The 22,869-nt window shown below is 59.5% G+C and overlaps 7 protein-coding genes across 7 annotated transcripts; 5 read left to right on the top strand and 2 right to left on the bottom strand.

Annotated features, from left to right (window-relative positions):
- Positions 1–1,673: 1,673 nt before the first annotated feature.
- Positions 1,674–2,990, top strand: EHS24_007804 (uncharacterized protein; the record flags this gene model as incomplete). Its single annotated transcript, XM_028623148.1, has 1 exon — positions 1,674–2,990. One exon carries the CDS (start codon positions 1,674–1,676, stop codon positions 2,988–2,990), a length of 1,317 nt encoding a protein of 438 aa, XP_028476081.1.
- A 913-nt stretch (positions 2,991–3,903) lies between these two features.
- On the bottom strand, positions 3,904–4,878 carry BCP1 (Mss4p nuclear export; the record flags this gene model as incomplete). Its single annotated transcript, XM_028623147.1, has 3 exons — positions 3,904–4,615; positions 4,671–4,723; positions 4,768–4,878. 3 exons carry the CDS (start codon positions 4,876–4,878, stop codon positions 3,904–3,906), a joined length of 876 nt encoding a protein of 291 aa, XP_028476080.1.
- Positions 4,879–5,211: 333 nt separating this feature from the next.
- On the top strand, positions 5,212–9,388 carry EHS24_007802 (uncharacterized protein; the record flags this gene model as incomplete). The annotated part of the gene is made up of 10 exons (XM_028623146.1): positions 5,212–5,229; positions 5,300–5,488; positions 5,530–5,864; positions 5,905–6,432; positions 6,470–6,599; positions 6,639–6,965; positions 7,003–8,185; positions 8,226–8,806; positions 8,846–9,120; positions 9,166–9,388. The coding sequence occupies 10 exons, from the start codon at positions 5,212–5,214 to the stop codon at positions 9,386–9,388; spliced, it is 3,789 nt and encodes a 1,262-aa protein (XP_028476079.1).
- Positions 9,389–10,409: 1,021 nt separating this feature from the next.
- EHS24_007801 (uncharacterized protein) lies at positions 10,410–10,679 on the top strand (the record flags this gene model as incomplete). The annotated part of the gene is made up of 2 exons (XM_028623145.1): positions 10,410–10,542; positions 10,609–10,679. The coding sequence occupies 2 exons, from the start codon at positions 10,410–10,412 to the stop codon at positions 10,677–10,679; spliced, it is 204 nt and encodes a 67-aa protein (XP_028476078.1).
- Positions 10,680–12,297: 1,618 nt separating this feature from the next.
- On the top strand, positions 12,298–15,306 carry EHS24_007800 (uncharacterized protein; the record flags this gene model as incomplete). The annotated part of the gene is made up of 9 exons (XM_028623144.1): positions 12,298–12,359; positions 12,480–13,095; positions 13,130–13,243; positions 13,295–13,479; positions 13,566–14,511; positions 14,551–14,747; positions 14,792–14,853; positions 14,901–15,188; positions 15,236–15,306. 9 exons carry the CDS (start codon positions 12,298–12,300, stop codon positions 15,304–15,306), a joined length of 2,541 nt encoding a protein of 846 aa, XP_028476077.1.
- Positions 15,307–16,050: 744 nt separating this feature from the next.
- Positions 16,051–17,241, top strand: EHS24_007799 (uncharacterized protein; the record flags this gene model as incomplete). The annotated part of the gene is made up of 2 exons (XM_028623143.1): positions 16,051–16,213; positions 16,385–17,241. 2 exons carry the CDS (start codon positions 16,051–16,053, stop codon positions 17,239–17,241), a joined length of 1,020 nt encoding a protein of 339 aa, XP_028476076.1.
- A 563-nt stretch (positions 17,242–17,804) lies between these two features.
- Positions 17,805–20,296, bottom strand: EHS24_007798 (uncharacterized protein; the record flags this gene model as incomplete). The annotated part of the gene is made up of 6 exons (XM_028623142.1): positions 17,805–18,388; positions 18,440–18,915; positions 19,033–19,293; positions 19,356–19,419; positions 19,488–19,558; positions 19,842–20,296. The coding sequence occupies 6 exons, from the start codon at positions 20,294–20,296 to the stop codon at positions 17,805–17,807; spliced, it is 1,911 nt and encodes a 636-aa protein (XP_028476075.1).
- Between the last annotated feature and the right edge of the window lie 2,573 nt (positions 20,297–22,869).

Below are 22,869 nucleotides of genomic sequence, written 5' to 3'. Positions count from 1 at the left end.
CGGGTGCGGTCACCCGACGAGCTCTGGCAACAGCTTCTGGCCAGCTCTGGCTGTGGGGTCGGTGGCTGCTGCGAACGGCCGAAGCGCTGACACAAATCCATGCACCCCCACTTGCTGCTGTAGGGCTCACCTTTTGGCGGGTGCCTTTTGCGCATCTCGCTTGCCTCTCTGCATGTCCATTGAGACAGCCACTGGCAACTGGCCACTGGCAAGACAAACAAGTGTCACCGTGTATAATACTACTGTACGGCATCCCCCGTTCCCGCAACACAAGGAGCTGTTCCGAACTTGTTTCCTAGCTTCCTAGTCGTCTTGCAAAACAGACACTACTGCTGCCACTCGCTTTCCCTCTCTTGTTTGCGCGTACAGCTCCCAGATCCCAGGATCACTCACAGGGGGAACGATCGCGGCAACGTCGCTAAACCCATGCCATGCACACATTGGTACCCCGATGGCTGTGATTCGTGCAGCAGTAGTCACCCGCAACTAACGCTGACTAACAAGTGACTGTCCAAGAGGGGGTCCGCGGCCCATTGTACACGTTGTGCTTGGCAAGCAACGGCGAGGATTCGGATTCGAACAGTGCCCACGGGCTGTGGCCGCTTGGTGGTTTATCCGTGGGATTGTGCGGTACGCTGGGGAGTGAGTCGCGGCGAGTCGCGGCCGCGCCCGAGAGGCCGCGTTTCGGAACGAACAGTTGTGCTGGCCGTGCTGGCGGTGGAACGACGACTGCCATGCATGCCATGCCCGTTATGATCTGGCCTGTGGCCTGTGGCTCATGGGCTCTGGCGCTCTGGGGACACTGTGGAATGCTGGACCCATTGACATGGCTGAGACCGCACAAAGCCATTCCGAACCGGCACAGCCTAGCGGACAGATCATGGGCTCCACCTCCCCTACACCCCACCTCCCCCACCGCGGTCTGTTGCGGCCGACGACGACTAAACCGACACTCACATGACCTTGCTGTTGCCCCCCCACACAACCATATCATATCGCAATCTGATCTAGGGAGGCAGACGACGTGCGTGTCCGGAGTTCGGGTGCCAGAGTGCCGCGGCAAGTCATGGCGTGTTCCCCCATGGGGCCGTAAAGAGATTCGTGGATGAGGCTGTTTACAGTATCGGTGTTTTTTACGGGCAAGGCTGTGTATGCACGTATGCAGCTGCCTCAGCTGGGAGCTGAGACAGAGCTGCGGAGGCGACGTTGCTGCTGTGCATGGCCAGAATTCAGAATGACCATGTGAAAGTGAGAGGGAAGGTGGGACGATCGTCAAGAGCGAGCATTGTTGCTGGTTGCATCCCCGGCCAAGAGGCATAGATGCGGCGCACGCACACCACCACACAATGTTCCGGTCAGCAAACGTATACTGTGCGTCAAGAACAACTGTCAACTCACACTGTGGATACAGAGCATGCAGAGCATGTTGATACAGCAATACAACGGCTGGCCATTCGTTTGTTGATTCGTTTGTTGTGTTGGGACAGACAATCAAAAGCCCACATGGCCGCGGTGTCACGACGGTCGAGACGGTCATCACTACGTGAGCGGTGAACACACAGATCGCTGGTCACAGCGTACACACACACATACACGTCACCTCGACTAACCCAACCTTCCTCACCTTTCCTCACTTCTCACCTCTTCACCGTCCTCACACATCCCCATCCAGCATGCCTCCCAAGAAGAAGAAGCCTGCGACGGGGCTGGCACCCTCCATACCATCAAAGCGCACGAAGCGAATGCCTGCTGAAAGCACTGCCGCGGCGTCGTCGTCCACCCCCCCGTCGACATGTCGTCTCGATGCCTCGTTCTTCCCCGACATTGTGGACACCATCTTTAATGCGGCTTCCTTCTCAGCTCTACTTCGTCTACGGGACTGTTCGAGGGACTTCCGTGACGCTGCCGACCGCCGACTCGCTCACCATGCAGTGCTGGCGAGGGAGGCAAGTGCTACTCAAAACCAATTTCGTCCGCGCATAATTGTTAAGGCTCCGCTCCACGGCCATGCCCTTCGTTCCCGAACTCGACCAGCCCACCCAGCACAAGAACAACGTCCACCTCAACCACCTCAACCAGTTCAACCAGCAACGCTCGAATCGTTTGAGGGCGACAACGTCTTGCTTCCGTTGGGTGTGGGTGTTCCCCGGTGCTCGCCGTTTGGAGACCTCTGGAACAAGTCGCATCTCCTGCCCGACGCCACCTCCCTCGGCAAAGAGGACAACAACAATGTCGCAGACAAGGGCGGCCACATCAACATCGACGGCTATCTTGACAGCCTGCAACGCATCAAGGTTCTCGACCTCAAGGGCCCCGTCTCTGGCGGCCATATGGCACACATTGTCCAATTCGCAGTTTCTCTCCACACTGTTCGTTACATCTTCCCTAGCTGCAACATTGGAGACGGACTGTGGTTTCCCAAGCCCCTCAAGATCCCAGGCATCGTCTTTGACGTTTCAAACCTAGTCATGTTTCTGGGCCACAGCGGCTCTCCGTGGATGATCGAGACCTTGCCACGGAACCAAGCCATGGCGGCGACCAACGTGATCATCAACTACGAGTACACGCATGGAGACACATACCTGACTCCATTCCAAGCTCCAAACTGGCCTGCACTCCGCAATGTGGTCGTCATCTTTTTTGCCAGGCCCGGTCAACGTGCCGCGCGTGCTGCTGGCCTCAATGCCAACGTGCTCGCCAGCTTTGTCGACCTGATCGCCCCCAACCCCAAGTCTCTGGTCAACTACACGTTTGTCGGCCTCGAAAGCACGAGAGCAGAGTGCTTCGGCCTGCCACCATACACGGACAGCAAGACTGGTGTCCTGGACCTGTTTACCGCCAAGCGCGCGACGGCTTGGAAGTTTCGTTCGGCAAAGCCCGACTTGGCCTTTAACAATGTGAAGTTCCTCACTGTGCACGAGTACAAGAACAGCTTGAACGAGGAAACTGCCGCGCTTCACTTTGGATACGAGAATATCCTTGACTGCTAAGGTAGGTGTTTTGTGGAGACGTATTGACCTGCGCTGATCTTTGTTCAAGGCCTGCACAGCGACGCTCGGTTGCCAAGATTGGTTTGACCCTGTACACAGTCGATGGACCGGCGCGTGTAGCCAGTGCATGAATGGTAGATGACCGTACGACGTGGTATGTAAATACTGTTGTACACATGGGTCTTCTGTGAGTTTTATTCAACGTGTTCAAAGTCCAAATGGGAGAGAGGAGAACCTTCGGTAGATTCGGTGCGTCAGTGGCACCACTATATTCTGCGCGATGTTGCCCCAAGCCACATTTCACTAGGGTTGCTCCACGGGCCCTTGTACCCTTGTCAGTCAAGTTGAAGGCGCCGCAGCACTCATGTAGAATCACGCGACGGCGTGTGGGATCACATTCTGGACTGGTATTTTGATGCCTAATTATGAATTATCAAAACGCCACGCAGCAGCCTCATTGCGGGCCAATTTTGGTGCTCACGAGACTGGGGGGGGGGGGGGGGGGGGGGGGTGGACGCGTTGTCGTGAAGGGGTTTATAAAGGGGCTCACAACGGCTCACCGTAGTCTAGTCTCCATCTCAACTTGATCTACATACACTACACCGCACGCGTACCATGCACATCTGCAGCGGCGACCGACGAGGGGTTAACCGTGGCTGTGAGTAGCGTGCGACCTGGGGGGTGGAGGAGTTGTGCTGATTATGCAGTCCCGTGCAAGGGCGTCTGGTCGCATGTCAACAACTCGTTAATGTACGACTGCTACTACTGTCACGTCGAGTTGTTCCACCCGGGGTTCTGGAAGAGGAGAAAGTAGACTGGCAGCGGCCGTATTTGTATGTATGGTTTACGCAGGTGCATCACAACAAATGTCTCGTCTATGCAGTAGGATCTCCGGTCCTCCGGTCCCCAGTCTCTAGCGGCAGGCCTCCTCCATGGCCTCGACAGCCTCGGCGAGCTTGGCAGTCTCGACCAGAACGACACGGCCGTACTGTTCCACACCAAACGACTCGTCGTCACGGGGCTTGGCCGTCTTGAGCGCATAGTTGTGGACCGCGACACCGCGGGCGTCGATCATCTCCTCCTCGGGGTGGTAGGCAAACTTGCCAGCAGGGACGCCGCCAACACCACCGGCGGCACCGCCCTTCTTCTTCTTGTTGCCCTTGACGGTGGCGTCCATTTCCAAACCGGTCGCCTCCTCGGTACCCTCCAGCTTGTAGCCACGGCCCCAGATCATGTAGTGGGTAAAGTTGGCCTCGGAGAGCTCGGAGCCGAGCATCTTGTAAAGAGGCGGGACGAGGGGGAGGGGGAGATTGAGCATGCGGAGGGAGAAGAGGAAGGCGGGGCGCGAGGTGTTGGAAGGGTCAAGGATGGACGCAATGGTGGAGGGAGGAGCGGTGGACAGGAGATAGTCGACAAACGGCTTGAGGCCCGGCTCGGCCTGACACCTGCGGATGTCGACAGCCGCTAGCAGACCCCACGGGTCGCTTTCCTCGCCGTCCGTCTTGATCGAGGTTCCGGCACCCATGCGCTTGCTCTCGGCCAGGATAAGGTCCGCAAGAGGGTGGACGTCGACGAGGTTCTCGTCGTTCGAGAGCGACTGGCGCAACAGGCGCTTGATGGCGATTCTGAGCCGGGTCAGTTATTGTGGCAGTGGTTGCGAGCAAAATATTTGATTCTCACTGGTCAACATCCTCGTTGAGGTTGTAAAAGTCAAAGTCGACGTTGATCATGGACTGGAATGTCAGCACAAGTTGGGAAAGAGCTGGGTTCAACGCACGACGTCACTTCCCGAGTCGCTAGCGGCATCGTCGTCCTCGTCGTCACGGGGAGCGTTTTTGCGCTTGGTTGCCTGCGCGGCAGGCACTGCTGAGAGCTGGGGATTGGGCATTGCGCGCGAGATGTGAGCTGGTGGGCGATGTGTGTTGGGATATCGCTGTTGAACGTTCTTGGTGGCCAAAGCAGGGGTGTGGACATGGAAATCTTGAGTCACGTGCCCGTCGCGTGGCCTCCACCCCATTGCCTCCACTTGGACGCCACACCGTCCGGCCGGAGGGTGTGCCGAACGAGAGGTAGTGGTCACCTTCGTCATCTCTTTTGGTTCTCCCCCAACGTCGCCTCCATCGCATCACCCCGTCTGGCACTCATCCAGTGCCCTCATCCAGCATATAGAGCGGCTAGGGACCTGCATTAGTTGTATCGTTCAAACCCCATATCGTTCACCATGCTGTACATTGCCTCGGTGAGTCACAAACGGGTAGTTGGCTCCCACCGCAACCGCTTCAGCAGCCTCCCCCGCTGACACGCACAAGGCTCTCACTCCAACAGCCATCTCCCATGCGGTGCAGGTACAAGACTTTATCACTCCTGGAGTAAACTGTCTTGTTATTGCCAAGCCAGACCGCATTGAAGCATGGGACATTACCGCCTCGGGCCTCGAGTTCCGCGCCGAGCTCGGTATTTGGGGTACTATCGTTGGCCTCACTACCGTCTCCGTTCCGGTAGGTGTCACTGTCATGGGCTTGCCTGCTAACAATTGCAGGATGCTATGCCCCATATTCTTGTGCTTGCTGGGCCGCCTAATGCCCAGCTGCACCTCGTCACCTTCTCCGGCAAGCTCGTTATCACATCGACCCAACCGCTGACCGCCCCGACCCCAAACCTCAGGCGGCAAGAGTTCTTCACCGGCGTGGTGTCAAATAGCACCTCGGTCATTGTATCGCTCTGGACTGGTCTCCTGGCGCACATTGAGATGGAGCTCGAGAAGAGCAAGGATGCAAAACGACGCACATCAATCGCCGGCAGCGACATGGACCTCGATGAGGTAGCAAGGCGTCAAGCAAGGCGGCTAGTGTTCAAGAGCAGCTCAAACATCAAGTGGGTCACGCGACACGAGAGTATTCGCTTCTAACAGCAGCATCCGCGAGCACAACCTTCTTGACATTGCGTTCATACCCGGTGACCAAACAGTGCTCACCTTCCTCTGGATGTCAGAGCAAAACAAGCTCCAGATCCAACCGCGTCAGCTTTCCGCCGCAAGCCACTCCTTCACCGAGCTTGCCGTCCCGACTGATGTGGTCAACCCGCTCGACTTTCCCATCTCAGAATCGCAAGATATCGACTTCAACGCTATCCCATTCTCGGTCCCGGCAGCGCGCAATGTCCTCGCCATCGGCAACGGCCCTACCAACGCCAAGCTCTTCCTCGTTATCGGCGACGAGCACGCTGCTCTCTACGCCATATCGCCTGCGCTGGGACCGTCGGTCAAGTCGGCTACTAGCCCAAGAGCCAGTGCGATTCGCCGGAGCCCACAGTCCGAGACGGGCGGTATCGGCAAGAAACGCAAGTCGAGCACGTCTGGACGCAGCGTCACTACCGACGTCGACAACAACTGGACTGTCAAGCCCGTCTGGCGTATGCGCCAGGGATTCGGCACCGTTTTGGCGTAAGTGAACGAGAAAAGTGTCCTTCTGACAAACTAGATCGACGGTTCTGGAGAACCACACATCGGGTGGCAGTGTCCTCCTCGGCGACCAATGTGGCCGTCTGACAGCCATCGGATGGGAGTTTGAGGGTGAGACTGTTCGTGTTGGCATGACCGACATGGGAATTGTAAGTCCTTCCACGGCTTGGCCATTGCTCATTCAATAGGTGTCGCCACCAACAGCATTGACCTATCTTGACAACGGTAACGTCTTTGTGTCCTCCGCATGCGGCGACTCTCTCATCGTGTCCTTGGCACCGGCCGAGACCAAGGGAGATGTCAAGGAAGACGACACCGTTTCTCCCTCCGCATCGTCCGCTCCTAAGAATATCCACGGCAAGGGCAAGGAACGGGCTCAGGAGTACTTTGACGCCGGTGCATGGACCATCTTCCGCGAAGCTGAAAGCGAGGGCGAGATCTCAGTGCGCGAGCGTTGGATGAACATTGCGCCAGTCAAGGACTTTGCGGTGGTCGAAGGAGAAGATGGCCGAGTGGTGCGTTATTACCCTATCAATGTGCTAACGGCCCCAGTCTCACTTGGTCGTCGCGTCGGGCTCTTCCAACACCAACTCGTTGCGTATTGTACGCAGCGGCGTCGGATTCGAGGACGTCCTCAATGTTGAAGGCATCCCCGGCGTTGAGCGGATGTGGACACTGGCCCCTGCAGGTAGCCAGTCCCCGACGTTGCTCGTTTCATTTGCCGAATCCACAGCAGTACTCAACCTTGAGCCCGAGGTCTCGGCCATATCCGCCGCCGACAGCATTGTCTCGTCGCCAACCATCGCTGCCGGTCTTGTCAAGGGCGACACAATATTGGCTCAGATCACGCCGCTTGGTGTGCAGCTCTGGTCTGACATTGTGGGCGGCACCTCTGTCAGCACGTTCCTGGCGACGGCGGACAACAACATTGTCGCTGGGGCCGTACGCAAGAACCTCATTGTGGCCGCCTTCCGCGACGGATCCATCAAAGCGTGGTGCGCCGCGATCAGCTTGGAATTGCTGCTCGACGCTCGTGTGCCACGGGAGGTCGCTGCTGTCGACATTTACCTTGGCGACGAGCCGCTGGTTGCCGTGAGTGACTGGGGCCAGGAAATCCAGGTGTACACTCTCAAGGGCCTGTCGAGCAACACGCCTCTCGCTGCGACCAAAGAAGCCGCGTATGCGTCGTCCTTGCTGTTCAACAACTTGTCTTCGGGTGCCCTGCAGCTCCTCGCTGGCCTCAGCGACGGCTCACTCGTGAGCTATGACCTCGACGCGGGCCTCGAGAGCCAGCTTCAAAAGGGACGCGTCCACTCGTCTCTCGGTACCAGGCCACTTCAACTGACGCCCCTGGCACTCGATGCCGGCGAGGAGACCGTCTTCGCAGCTGGTATCAGCGAGCGCCTGTCGATCATATTCGAGTCGCGCGGCCATGCGGAAGTGTCTTCCAGCGGCAAGAAGGACGTTGTGGCCGCGGCTACAGTAACGACGTCGACTCTGGGCAACTGTGTGGTTCTGGCCACCCCGGAGGGCCTCTGCTTCTCGCACCTCACCAGCCTGAAGAAGCTCCAGGTCCAGACGCTGGATCTTTACAATACGTCTCCACTCCGTGTGGCTCCCGTGCCGGACCTAAAGGTCATGGCTGTTGGCACCGTGACACGCACGCTCGATGCGGAGACTGGCGAGGTTCTCCAGGCGTCTGGTATTGAGCTTCGCAACCACACGACGTTAGACTGTGAGTTGAGGCAACGCAAGAAGTGGCAGCTGACAATCAGTGCTCGCAGACTTCCAGCTCGAAGAGCGCGAGGCAGTCACGTCGGTCAACCCCGTGTTGCTCAACGGAAAGCGATACATTGCCGTTGGTACCGCCATCTTCGGCTCTGACGAGCTTGCCGATGAGGCAAGGCTGGACGACGTTGCGTCCTTTATTGATGCCGAGAAGGGCCGTCTGCTTTTGCTGGAGGCTATCGATGTGGATGGCAAGTGGAGCTTCCAGCTGGTCACCAGCGTCGACACTACGGCGGCGGTGTTTGACACTGCTGTCGTCCATGGATTCCTCGCTGCTGCCATGTCGACAAAGGTCTCCATCCTCCGCCTCGACCCCCCGCCAACGAGCCTGAGCGAGGTGTCAAAGTGGACGTTTGGGTTTGAGGCACACTACCTGAACACTGCGCCCGCCAGCAAGATGCACGACTCGGAGCGACTCGTTGTGGGCGATGCGATGCGCAGCATCGTCGTTCTGGATGTGGACGAGGAGAGTGGTGAGATCAGGAGCGACCAGCACGACATGAGCACCCACTCGGTGCGCGCATTGGCGGATGTGGTGGACGGCGGACCTGGTGTCATTATTGCAAACGTGGGTTAGCAGTGCGTATTTTCTGTGCTAAACCCTCAGGACCATGCCAATCTTCTGACGTTCCGCCTCAACGACGGTATCGAGCCAGCCGCGACGTTTGGTCTGCACGAGAGTGTGGCCCGCTTGCGACCCGGGTCCCTGGCGCCCGCGTCTTCATCCCCAGAAGTGCTCCGCCCCGACCTCATCTTTGCCACGGCCAACGGCCGCTTGGGTATGGTTGGGGAGTTGGGCACGAGCGCGACCCGCACCCTGGACGACCTGCAGCGCAACATGAACAAGTACCACAAGGGTCCTGGCGGCCTGGACTGGCGAGCGTGAGTTCTCGCGGGAATATCTTGTACAGAAACCTGACGGCCCAGATTCCGACGCGGCGGAAACGCAAAAGTGCCAAAGGAGACGGCCGGTTTCATCGATGGCGACTTTGTGCAGCGCTTTGCGGATCTGGACACTGCCACGGCGGACAAGCTCCTGCGGGGATCCACTGCGGTCGAGAGTGTGTACAAGGTCACCGAGCATGGCAAGGAGACGGCTACATTCCCCGACGTGGTGCGCATTCTCGAGGCGGCGGCAGGGATGCACTAGAGGGAGAGAGAGGGGAAGGGGGGGGGGGGATCTCCTCGCGTCTGAAGAAGATAGTTTACTCAAAGATTATGCCAGAGCTGCTCACACACAAGGGACCAAGTGTCTTCCGACCGTGCTATCTGTGCTGTGCGTGTCTCGCAGCGACATGTCTATGCGCACGGAACGCAAGTGCACCTGCGTAACATTGCCCATTGGCCGCTGGCCGCTGGCCACTCAACACGCAGGAGACGAGGTCTCGAACGGTAGGCTTCCCCTAGCAGAGCGCCAAGGAGACAAATGTCCACCCAGATCGGAGTTTGGAAACAATGGACGGCGGGGGCGGCAGATGAAACGCGAAACCCATCGTGGCCGGTGTGGCGTCCTTCTGTCGTGGGATCGAGGAGATGGAGCTCTGGCCTGGCTGTGCATTAGCCTGCACGGAGAACCTCGATGGCCCCATGGCAGCGCTTGCGGTAATAGCGAGTCGTGCGCGGTCACTGCGTGGGGAGTCACGCGTGGGCTGACCACCAGGAAGAACACGGGGTCACACGACTTGTTCCGTGTCACTCGAAGCCTCGAAGCATGGCGCTGTCCGGTCCTGCCCGGCAGGTATGGTATGGTGGCCAGCAGTGGGCTCAGCGCCTGGGCCAACAGGGAAGCCAACGCCTTGCAGCAGCAGCAGTAATCTCGGAAGATATGGACATCTCACACAGGAACACGCACGCACACAGGTATAAGGTACCACAGGAGGTCGTTTTGCCACCCACAAAAAAAAAAGACCGCTTGGCGGCCGAACAACCATGCCTCGTCTGAGAACAGGCATCGTGTGAGAAGGCATGCACTGCACGCTTCTGTAATTCTCTCTCCACGACCCACGCACAGTACATAAACCTGGCCAGGTCGACTCGTCTGTACAGCCGCACCTTCGCAATCCTCGCTTCTCCCAACTCTCACCTCACCAGCCCACCCCATCCTCTACCAGCTCGGACCTTTGCAGTGTACTCGTTCTTGCTTGCCCTCTCCACCACCCAACCTACCCACAATGTCCACTGCCTCCAGCACCATGCACTTTTCCTATCGCGAGGCCGACCCGCGTCCAGACCTCGCTCCGTGCCGCGGTGTGCCCAGCAGCGATGACTACGACACGGACAGCTCTAGCGGCAAGAACGCTGGTGGTGAGTGACACAGGCGGCTTTGAACTGCTGGACTTCCTTTGGACCTATAGCTGACACGTCGCCCAGAACGCTGTGTCCCTGCGGAATGGATGACCTCCATCTGCATCTACTGCGGCTCCAACATCCGTTACTGGTAGACTCGCCTCGCCGCTACAGAGGGTACAGAGCCGCCCGTCCCCTCCCAAGTCCTAATCCAAGTGGCACCCATCTTGCGTTTTCCTTGTACCAAACACCAAACACCCACGTCGACGCGCACACGACCCCACCCACTCCACGCCCCGGCCACCCCCCACTCTCGCCCACTGTCATTTTCTACTGTATTATGCTAGCTCTTAGATGTATTTTCAATAAACACGGCTCCTCCTTGCTCGTCCTTTGTCCCCGTGGCGGTGTGTGTGGTGGCGTCTGAACATTGAACATTGAAAGTCGGCGGCCCGTGCGCAAGGCATAGGTGCATAGGTGTCTCACAACACGAGCGGACGAGGAGACATGGTCCGAGACACACCCCTCTCTCTCTGTGCATGTTGCATGACTGCATGCTACACAGTCATCGTCTAAGAGTGCCAAGAATATCACAGGAAGCGAGGTGGAAGCGAAACGTCCACAGAGAAGAAACGCGGCGACGCAAAGGCTTGGGGGAGGAAAAGAAGCACGGCGGCAGGGCTGTCTGTCACCCAGCGGCCAGCGGACCGGAGACGTCCGGTCCGTACTGAGACACTGCCGGCGATTAGGTTCATTGCTTCTGTTGAACAGCCCTCGTGCCAAATGGTTCTCCAAAATATAGATGTCACCGTGGAGGGTGACGGCGTGCGTGTCGCCGCGAGCTGCGAGCGCAGCATGGCGCGTGCTTCTGTTTTGAACGAGACTGTCAGAGTTTGGCTAAGCGCGGGTTCGGTGGTGGCGATCGGATCGGACCGTGCGTTCGCGAACGTCAGCGTCCACTCTGCCTGTAAGAGAAGCGACGGATTCAAGTTTGAGATGAATGCTTCCTGGAGAGTAGGAAGAAGTAGGAAGAACCCTGCCAGCAGTGTCCACATGCATGCGACACGTCAAGAGACACGACTCGACATGGGTACATCCCGCACGACGGTCCAAATCCATGAACGTGGATGACATCATTCCCCATGGGACCCCGGATTTTCCCCGCTTGCCCCATCACCGTCCACCCACGTTCCCAATCTACTTCATTCCTCGTACCCTCGTCTTTCTTAGCACGTTCGCACGTTCTTGCTCTTCCATCCAACACGCTCAAAGGACTAACCCATGTCACGGCCATGGACCAGTCCGCCCGGTCACCCCGACAGGCCGAAATCAAGCTCGTGGGCCGTGGGGGGTGCCGATTCATTGAGGAAATGGTCGTGCCCAAGTGCCCGACCAGCATCGACAACCGCCCACCGCCACAGAGCTAGCCTCAGCCAAGACCAAGGATAGAGTCGTGGAGCACACGGGCGCGCCCTGGGGTACCTATCACGAACCAGAATGTGCCATGACATGAACTGGTGTTGGTTCGGTACCCGGACCCACCCCGGCGGAGCACTACCGAGCGTGGCAACCCATCGATCGCTGCTCAAGCGCGTCTAGTTAAGAGGACGCGCGACCTTTGTCTTCCCCTTCCTCCCCCCCTCGTCCGACTCTGTTCTCCCTCAACGGTAGACACGTCCTCAAGCAAAGCAACAGGTAGTCGTGTCGGTTCTACCCGCACACACCCCGTCTTCGCCATCGCTCGTCAACACGCCCCTCGTGGTTGGTCACAATATGCTCCGCGCTCAACAGGTCGCGCTCCTCGCGGCTGGCACTGGCCTTCTTGCTGGTATCAGGTGAGTACCGCACCTAGTTGGTGTTGGCGAGTAATGTGGTCTACGGCCTGCTTCAAGAAAGCCCCACCCACCGCCATCGCTCACTGTGTTTGTCGGTGACACATCGTTAACGCTTCGCAGTCCGCTCAAGAAGCTCCTTGCACCACACGTGCAGGTGTCTGCCCCTCTCCTGGGGTGGTCGCTTGCTTCTCTCGCTTGGTCGCTTCTCCTCCTCGGTGCGGCTGGTAGCTTCCACACACCGCTCGTCTTCATGTGGAACTGCTTTATCAAGCCCTTCCTCAAGACCGAGGACAAGTTTGACCAAAAGTCGCGCCTCGACTCGTTCTACGATGGCCAGGCGGATGTCTACGACAGCACCCGCTCGCACCTCCTCAAGGGCCGCGAGACGATGCTCCAGCTCCTCAGTGCCCACCTCAAGGCCCAGCCCGTGCCCCAGCGCTCCGTCAACGAAGCCCCCAAGCCCCGCATCTGGGTCGACATTGGCGGCGGTACCGGCTGGAACATTGAGAAGATGGACGAGTACCTCCCGCACACGTACTTTGACAAGATCTACCTCGTGGACCTCTGTGAGCCCCTCCTCGAGGTCGCTCGCAAGCGCTTTGCCGCCAAGGGCTGGAAGAATGTCCACGTGCTGTGCCAGGACGCGTCTCGCTTCGTCCTCCCCGAGTGGGAGTCTGGAGAGCTCGACCCCCGCGGCTCGCTCACTGCTGTCACTCTCTCGTACTCGCTTTCAATGGTTAGTTTGTCGAGTGTATTGAAACTGACATCAGATCCCTCCCTTCTACCAGCTCCTGGACCGCTGCGACCAGGTTCTCGACCCCGAGCGAGGTCTCATTGGTGTCGTCGACTTTTACACCTCGCGCGACCTTGGTATCAAGGAGCGGGTGAGTGTGATCCTTGGAGCTTGCCTATCTGGTGTAGTACTGACACCACAGGCTATTGGCACCCAGTCGAAGCGCGTCTCGTGGATTTCCAAGTGGTTCTGGGAGTGCTGGTTCGAGCTTGACAATGTCCACCTCCACGGCTCGCGTCGCGACTACCTCGAGTACAAGATGGGCACGATCAAGACGTACAACGGGCGCAACAACTTCCTCCAGTCGTGGTTTGTCCAGATCCCTTAGTGAGTGTTGAAGGTGAAGCTGCCCAAGGCGATGTCTAGCTTCAGCTTCGTTTCCATTGTCACTATCAGCCAGAGCTAACGGCCAGCTACATCTTCCTCGGCTGCTCGCGTGAGCGCGATGCCACCTCGGCGTCGCGTGCTTTTGAGATTGAGGCTGGTAACCGTCTTGGCCAGGGCCGCGGCGGCCTCATGACCCCCACATCTCCCTTTGTCTCGCCCGCTCTCGGCTCTGACCTCAAGATGGCCGCTATCCCCGAGCTCACGATTGGCCCCGGTGCTCTTGAGCGTGCCTCTGCGGACGGCTACGAGCTCACTCTCCGCGACGTCGGTGCTCCCCTCTCGCCCTTCCACTACCACCTCCGCAAGGCATGGCGTGTCCCTTACCTCGAGGAGAAGATCCACCAGCAGTTCCGTACCCACATCTACGGCTGGACCTGGGAGGACCCCGACGTCGACGTCAAGCGTCTCGGTATCAACAAGGACGACCACGTGCTCGCCATCACGTCGGCTGGTGACAACGTCCTCCACTACGCTCTCGCTGCCAAGTGTGCTCGTATCCACGCTGTCGACATGAACCCGTGCCAGGGCCACATTCTCGAGCTCAAGCTCGCTGCCATCCAGACGATCGAGTATGCCGACTTTTGGCTCATCTTTGGCGAGGGCTACCACCCAGACTTTGAGCGCCTCCTCACCACCAAGATGTCCCCCTTCCTCTCCGCCCACGCCTACGCCTACTGGAAGACCCATGCCAACCAGTTTGCGCGCAACTTCTACTTCCGCGGATACTCTGGCTGGGCGCTGCGTGTTGCCCAGGTCGCCTTTGCCCTCGCCGGTGTCTCGGGCGAGGTCAAGAAGATCCTTGCGGCCAAGACGGTCGCTGAGCAGCAGCAGATCTGGGACAAGAGCTTCCGCCCCGTGTTCCTCAACAAGTTTATGCTCAAGGCTGTCCTCGGCAACCCCGTGTTCAACTGGCACGCCCTCGGTGTCCCCCGCAACCAGATGAACTGCTTCCTCCAGGACGGCTCTGTGGCGGTGAGCTAAACGAAGGAAACCAGCAGCTGACCATCCCAGGACTTTGTCAAGGCCACGCTGGACCCTGTTCCGGGCATCTCGACCCTCAAGGACGACAACTACTTTTACTACCTCTGTCTCAAGGGCCGCTACTCGCGCACCTCGTGCCCCGCTTACCTCAAGCCCGAGGGCTTCAAGACCCTCCGCGACGCCAAGGTTAACAATGCATTCAAGCTCCACACCGACACCATTCTCAAGTGAGCACAGCTAAGTTGTCTTGGGCGTTCCAGCTGACATTCAGTGTGCTTCGCGGTCTTCCCGACGGCAACCTGACCAAGATCATCGTCATGGACTCGATGGACTGTGAGTCTGAACCACAGACTCGTCTTCTCAAGACTAACACACCACAGGGTTCGACCCTATCCCGGCCAAGACCCCCTTGCCCCCCTACGGCTCGCAGGCTCTGGACGAGCTCGACCAGTCGCCCGAGGCGGCGTACGAGCACCTGCGCTCCGAGCTCGACTTTGAGATTCTCGAGATGCGCCGCGTCCTCGCTGTGGGCGGCCACGCCATCTGGCGCTCGGCGGCAAAATACCCGTGGTACCGCCAACGCTTTGAGCTGGCGGGCTTCAAGGTCGAGCCCATCGACATCCGCGAGAACGGCCAGGCCATCGACCGCGTCAACATGTATGCGTCGTGTGAGTACATCTTGGGTCCAAGGCAACAACAGTGTTGGAGAGTGTAGCTGACAGACAGTCTGGCGCGCCGAGAAGCTCGCCTAGGCTGGTCCCCTGGCCAGGACCTCGGACGGCATAGTGTGAGACGTCCACAAAACTGTAGAAATCCCCCCCGCGCAGGGAGAACGCGGACCTTTACGGCCTCCACAGGGCACCATCCCGTTGGCCGCGGGCACCAGAGCATGCGTATTTAGTCGTAGTAGTCGTGGTTAGAAGCAGGAGCGATGCATGTGTTTCTCCCCCCACCCATAGACCGACGTGGAACATTCTATGTGTGCGCGTGTGTGTGTGCATGTGGCCATGCAATACGTGCGTTCTTGCTGGCTGCCATGCATGCATGTACACACGTATACAGTGCGACCCATGTGCGCATATGGATGGCCTGGATGGGGGTTATCGCACGTGTGTGGCCGTCAATCCAGTAAATGACTGCAGCGTCCAGGCACGCCCCCAGGCACCATCATGGTCCGGGAACGCACATGTGAGATATCTTTGGATTCCATGGGTCTTGGCTTTCTCCGTGTCGTTTATATTTTGATTCGTCTCTTTCCCTTCTTGAGCAGCTCACACGACCACTCTCTTGGGTACGTCGCGGTCTTGACATCCCACCCATCTTGCCCCTCTGACATCTTTTAGACACCCACAGACCTCGCATCTCATTCAGCACCGCAACCACATATCGCCACACCCAGCAACAACCACCACAACCACATCCCACGCACGTTCCTCACCACCACCACCAACACCTACGCACGCACGACGTTTGAGCTCTCCCCCCATCTCCACTTCCTTTTTTGTCGCTACGAGCCCACAGCACCAGACCATGAGCAGCACCATGACCACCACTGCACCCGCCACCGCCGCCGCTGCACCCGCCGCGCCCGCAGAAGACGTTGTGCGGCCGTTCGAGGCGCGCGATGCCAAAATCGTCAAGATGCTCATTGGGCAGGGATTCATGGAGGGTCTGGCGATCGCGAACAAGCGAGGTGAGTCACAATATCGGGGACGGAGGACGAAGAGTCGCTGCTGTAAAGACGTTGTGGGGGAGCTCTCGCCTCTAGCTGGGGCAGTTGCTCCATGCCGCGACCATCAACGGCGTGCACCACCACCCACCGTAGCAGACCACCCCGTAGAACCTCGCTGACTCGCTACCTCAGTGATGCGTCACCCGGTCTTCCTCGTCCTCGCCATCCTGCTCGGCCTCGCACTGAACCGCCTGCTGCCGTTCACGGTCAGCCCCGACATTCCCCTGTCGTCGTTTACGCCGCTCATCGGTCCCTGCCTCATCCTCCTCCCGTCGCTGGCCAGCATCGAGTACGTGCAACGCTGGCCGTTTATGGCGGGCATGCGCCAGCTGATTGGCGGCGCCGACCTTGTCGCCCCGGTCAAGTACTACGAGCCCACGGCCTTTGGCGGGTCGCAGATTATCGTGTTTGAGCGCCAGGGCGACGTGTCGGGCGTGCTGGCGCTGGACGCGCGCGCGCCGGGAAAGGCCGTCGCCTCGGTCCTGGGCGCCAAGGAGGGCGAGCTGGGCGCGCCGGGCGTGCTGGATGCGCGGGGCAAGAATGGCGGCAAGGCCAAGACGGTCACTGCGACAGCGAGCAAGGGACCCGCACACGACCTCCGCCAGCGCAAGGGCGCCGCCGTGGCCGCTGCCGAGCCCACCAACGCCAACGCCAACGCCAACTCGTCCGGCGTGGTGGAGATCCGCCACTTTACAGTCGACGGCCCGGTGCGCAAGTACGGTATCGGGACCGAGCTGCTCGTCACTGCCCTCGACGCCGCGTTCGCTACGCCCGGGACCGGCCGCGTCATTGCCCTCACGTCGGCGTTTACAGACGGCGGAGAGCATATCTGGACCAAGATGGGCTTTGCGCCCGTCGAGCCCGAGGCCGGCTGGCGGGCCAGTGCGCCGCTGGGCCTGCTCAAGTGGACGGGCCGCTGGGTGGCCGTCGACAAGGCGACATGGGAAGTCAGGCGAACGCAACTGTTTGCCGACCACAAGACCGAGTAGAAACTCTATGTGCTGGGGGCGCGGCACACACATTCCGTTCGTCTCGTCGGTTCCCACAGTTCTGCTCCGCATCGTTTTACAGTTTAGTTTACTCCTATAATCCTCGGGTGGTGTCTCTGTTACCATGGACTGCGTTGCTGCCCCGATATATCACTCTATAACCCGGCGATGCATTGGTACTACAGGTACAAGAGCGTGCCTCATCGACGCCAAGCAGTCAGTGTCCACAGAGATGAATGACGCAAGCGAGGTGAGGGGGGATTGTATTTTTACAATTGTCGCTGTCGGAGGGGGAAACCCCGCGCGGCTAACATAAAAAGAAAAGGGCGGAACGGTGCGTAAAGTGCGGCTGTTTGCGGTTCGTGGGTCGCGGCATCCGGCGACTGGTTGCAATAATGCGCTGTGGAGGTGTGCCGAGGAAGGCTACACGGTCACAGCGGGGTTGGTCGTGTGTTTTTGAAAGAAAAGGCGAAGTAGACTGTTGAAGAAAACGAATGGGAACGGACCGTCGGGGGCAGGAGGAGTAGTCGTACTAGCTAGCGTCCGACGCCCGAAAGTAGGCGTCAGCCCCGTGGGTCCCGTTCGTATGGCCTTGGAGGCGAGCGGGCGCGAATGATAGGAGGGAGAATCGGCGGTGGGCTGCTTGCGTGAGCGAGGTGTGGCGGCGGCGGCGGTGGTGGGCCTCCGTACGCTGGGCCGTGCCACATGGCATCACGCGCATGCGGGTTGTCGCGGGGATCACGGGGGTCACGGGGGTCCCGAGGGTCTTGAGCGTCGCGCGGGTCGTGATGGGGAGCGTAATGTGGGTGTGCGTGCATGGGGGGTCCGTCCATCGGTGCACCAGGCCCGCCACCCATGCGTGGGTCCATGGGGCCAACGGGCACGATGCGGGGCAAGCGGGGAAGTGCAAACTCCGGAGGTGGAGGAACGGGCGGCGAGTGGTGGGATGGGCCCATTCCTGGGGGACCGCCGTGCGAGATTGGGCCGGCGGTGTGTGGACGATGTTGGTGCGGCGGCATGGTCGGGAAGCCATCGTCGCCTGGCTGTCCGTACTCTCTGGGCACCCATCTAGGTGGGCCCGACGCGGACACTGGTCGTCCACCACGTGCGAGCGAAAAGGCCGAAAGGTCTGACGATGGTGACGACACTGAGTAGTCGCTGTCAGTGTCCCGCCGCAACCGATGGTTGGTCTGCTCACGTCCAAAGTCGAGCCTTGAAGAAATGTCTGTCAGGGCAAACATGCCATCGTCACCGCCGTCGTGATGTCGGCGATTGTACCGGTGCGGCTCGTCACTCAGCGAACGGGTCTCATAGTCGCGGTATGCGGCCGAGTGGTGCGGTTGCCAAACGAGGTTTCGACGCTGGTTTGCGTAGGGCGGCGCCGAATTGGGCCCACCTGCCGCTGGCAGAGAGGTATACCTCATACCAGGAGGAAGGCGTGTTGCGGGCGAGCCTGGGTCGTTGCGGTGGCCAGTAGCGTTGTAAGATGCCACACTGGCACGACGCTTGGCAGTACCTTTACCACCGCTGCTGTCGGTACGCAGCTTGACCTTGAGGCCCTGGGTCGCGAGGTGCCGTGTGAGGGGTGTGCTCTCGTGCATGCCCTTGAAGAGCTTTGGCGAGAACACCTCGAATGGTTCAGACACGACGTGCGTAATCTCGGTGATACCATCCCTGCGGGTGTCAGTCAGCAGGTACATACAGCAACACGACGGAGGGGGAGAGGGGTAGGCAAGGAACGCCTGGAACTGGGAATGCCTGGAGAGATCAAGCGGGAATGGCGGTACGTACTGGGCAGTTTCATACAGCGTAAACTTGAGGCGGAACACACCTGGCAAGCGGACGGAGAGCTTTGCAAAGATGCACAGCGCACCGGGCTTGCCGTCGAGGTGACGGAGTCGCTCGGGGGTCTGGATGACCTCGCCAGCGGTCGCATCTGCGCCAGTGGGAGTCTTGACCGTTGCATACAGCTCGCCCCGTTCGGGGTTCGGACTGGGCTCGGCAGCGACGAGGGAAGCGCGGATGAAGAACGATGTCGAGTCCATCAAGTCACTATGATGTCAGCAACGGCGCACATCCGAAGGGGGGGGAGGGGGGTATACCTATGTACTCACGGAACCTCGCCTGCATGTGAACGGAGCTCAATCACCGGTGGTGGATCCACAGGCCGACGATCAACTGAGGGGTGGAGTGCGTCAATAGCCGGGCCAAAAGAAGATTCGTGATTTGGGATGGTGGATGCTCACTCGTTTCGTTCTCCTCCTTGAATGAGCACAGACGAGCGCGCTCTGGCTGCTGGCAGACATCGAGTACGAGTCTGTGGATGGGAATGTAGTCGTCGTTGTCGGCGGCGGCGATGATGAGATACGGCCATACCATGAGGTGGCGAGGAATGTGCAAGCAAGCGAATGTGCAAGGAAACGGAGAGAGAGTGAGAGAGAAGAGAGAGAGAGAGGAGTGGGGTAAACCAAAGCAGATCGCGGAGCATAGTTATATTAAACGTCGGTCGGTTGCAAGCACAGAGGAACGGCACGACATGTCAGCTGCTGCTATGTTTTCGGTGTGTGAAGTTGGGCTCCCAAGCTGCCAAATAAACGCACAGTGATAATTCTCGCTTGCGAGCCTCGAGCCGTTTGCGCTCATCGTCAGAGACATCGGCGTCGCCCATCTCGGAGCGGCGCTCGGAGGGGGCATCGGATCGAGTATCGCTCACAGACCGCGGAGTTGCTGAAGACCGGTTGCCGTTGGTGCCAGAGCCGGCGCCATTGCCGCCGCCGCCGCTGTCGGTGGCGGTACGGCGGACCGGGGATGACGCCGTGGAGGACGAGGCTGCGCGGGATGGAGTACGGGAGGGGTGGTTGGGCCCCAGGTGTTGCGATGACGCCTGAGCCGAGACTCCCTGCGCAGATGGCGAGACGGTCGTTCTCGGCGACGAGGTGCTGGACGAGCCGGTGGATGCTGACGCATATGCCGAACCCGGTTGTCGGGGTGGGGGTGCCAAACGGGGTCGCTTAGGTGAGCGCGGTCCCGTCGGCGAGGGCGATGCCTTCGGCATGTGGGGGGAGAAGAGGAGGAGGAGGAGGGAGAGAGGAGCAAGAGGGATGGAAACGGCAACGAGATGGACAGACTAGTGGAGTGGGGGGGTTCGGTAGTGCGGTTTCGGGCTGGCGGATAACAAGGAGCCCGGTGGGTGTGGATGTACCGGGGATCAAGTCGTAGCTGTTGGTGACCGCCGTAGCTAAGATGGCGAGGTGTGTCCTACTCGTGTATGCTCAGCACAATGTTGCAGTCTGCTAGGTGATGGAGGCAGGATGGGCAACCTCGTCGTTGAGATTGTTTGTGGTGGCCAAAAACGACGGGCAAGAACAGCGACTTCTTGTACTCTTTGGCCAGCTATATGGGATGCCAAGGAGCCGGTGGTGCTGCTGCGGACAACCGCGTGCACGTCGCTACGTGCGACGCTGCGTGTGCGTGGGTGCGGTGTTGGGTGCGACGGCGAAGCAAGAAAAATGGCAGTCGAGCAAGCGAGCGAGAGCGGGGGGGGGGGGGGGGGGGGGGAGGGCGAGAGAGAGAGAGAGAGCGAGGGAGGGGGGGAGGTGACGGACACGGGGCGAGTGATAGGTACCAGATGTTGTGGTAAGGCAGCAAGAGATCGGAATGTGTCCCGTCCGAGTTTGTTGGGTTGCTGGGGGAGCTGACAGATATGTTGCAGCAGCAGCAGCAGCGCGTGGTTTGCGGGACGTCGGTCGATGTGGTGAGCGCGTGTGTGTGTGTATGTGGTGTGCGGCGGCGGTGGCCGTTCACGGGAGTGTACGTTTCGGTTGTCGTTGTCTTGGGTCGTGCACCATGCGTGCGCGCGACGAGGCGAGCGACGAGGGCGACGACGGCGGCAACGAGGAGCGCAGAGCGGGGGGGGAGAGAGAGCGAGTGGGAGGATGGGAGAGGAGGAGGGTGGGTGGACGGGCAGTAGGATGTGTTGCCCAGCGAGTGGTGCTCTGGGTGCTCTGGGTGGTGGCCGTGGTGGTGCAGCGTGGGGCAGAGACTGTGTTCGATCGACAAGAGATCGCTACCGTCTTCCTCGCGAGATCGCTCCGTCAGAGGCTTCTGGGCTTCCTGTCTCCTGGCTCGCCCGTCCGTTGTCCTGGGATCCCACGGGCAAAGCAGGCGCCAGTGGGCTCTCTCGGCGACAAAGTGGTGAGTGCAGGCGCCATAAGGAACCCGTCGCTCCTACGCTCTCTGCTCTCTCCCCCCTGCTGCTCGCCCTGCCGCAGCCCAGACACTCCCCGACCGACCAGACCCTCGTGATGCGTTTCCCCTTGCTCTCTCTTTTCTCTTGGTCCTTGTGCTCCTCCTCGCTCGGCACGCGCGCTGTGCCGCGGGGGGTCTCAGAGCATATCAGGGAAAGGAAAAATAAAAAAAGGTGTGCCATCCTGCCTCCTGCCTCCTCTCCCCCCCGCCACGCTCTACGTCTGTCTCTGCCTGACTCTGACGGCGGCCGCCATATGGGCGCGCGCGCGTGTCGACCTGACGAGGGGGGAGGGGGGGGACCTTTGCTGTCCTGAATATGATGATGATGATGATGATGATGATGAGACACACTAACTCGCAAGATATGCATGCACCCGAGCAACACAAGCGCCGTTTTGGTGCAGGTTCATTCCTCTGTCGAGCCAGGTTTTTATTATTACTTTATGCAGGCGGCGTCGAGGACCGCCCCCTCTCTTGACATATATGCCGCCCTATCTCGCATTTGGCCTGTGGAGGAGAGTGCATGTGCTGCGAGTTACAGAGTGTTACAGACCGTCCCGCCTGGCCTCTCTAGACTCCAGCAAAGCGCTTCCTGCGGCTCTGCTGCTCGCCGCCACCGACGCACTTGCGGACGCCACCAAGGACGAGCACCAGAGAAACCAAACTCAAATATCCTTTACCCATTCCCCCTGCCCCCGCGCAACCGCACGGCTTATGCCGTATGCTCCGGTATTCCCCTTCATATTCCCTAGCGAGCGTAAAGGAAACACGACTCTGCAACACTGGTACGCTGAGGGAGGAGAGGAGACGGAAGAACCGTCTCTCGGCACGCATCCCCTCTTCCTCTTCCATCGTCCACTCAAGTCAGCCTACCAGTTTTACCCACAGCAGCATTCCAACCCCTGGCCGCCCAAGGTCAGAGGCCCAGAGGTCGACCCACAGGTCCGGCTCACCGGCATTCTCGCGGGCCGGCCGGCGGTCTCGTAATAGGTAGTACTCAGAAACGGGAGACGTAAGGAGATGGTGGGTGCTCGTCGTAGTACCGTACCGTTGCAGCGCGTGGTCGCACCCCCCCCATGTGCACACCACTTGTTCCGTGTTGCATATGCGGGTCGTGTGTGTGTGTGATGCACGCTACTTGTTCTTGCTGGGCGTGGTGGTTGTTATTCATGGTTGTCTCTCCGGTGTTTGCTTTTTTGGCTGACGTACTTCGTCCCAACCGTCTCGTTCCTCTGTGGAGCGTGCGTCAAGGGAAAGAAAGAAGAAACCCAACACAGGCGGATCCAGACGCGCATTTGCGCATTTGGCATGTCCTGTCCACCAGGCTGCAGAGCTTCAGAATAAGGGAGAGCGGCGGCGGGGGGTGGGGGAGTGCGTGCG

Source organism: Apiotrichum porosum (genome assembly GCF_003942205.1).
Source record: "Apiotrichum porosum strain DSM 27194 chromosome Unknown scaffold_6, whole genome shotgun sequence".
In the NCBI taxonomy this organism is placed as follows: domain Eukaryota; kingdom Fungi; phylum Basidiomycota; class Tremellomycetes; order Trichosporonales; family Trichosporonaceae; genus Apiotrichum; species Apiotrichum porosum.
Note: the sequence above shows the minus strand (reverse complement) of the source record. Positions and strands in the feature narration are given on the sequence as shown.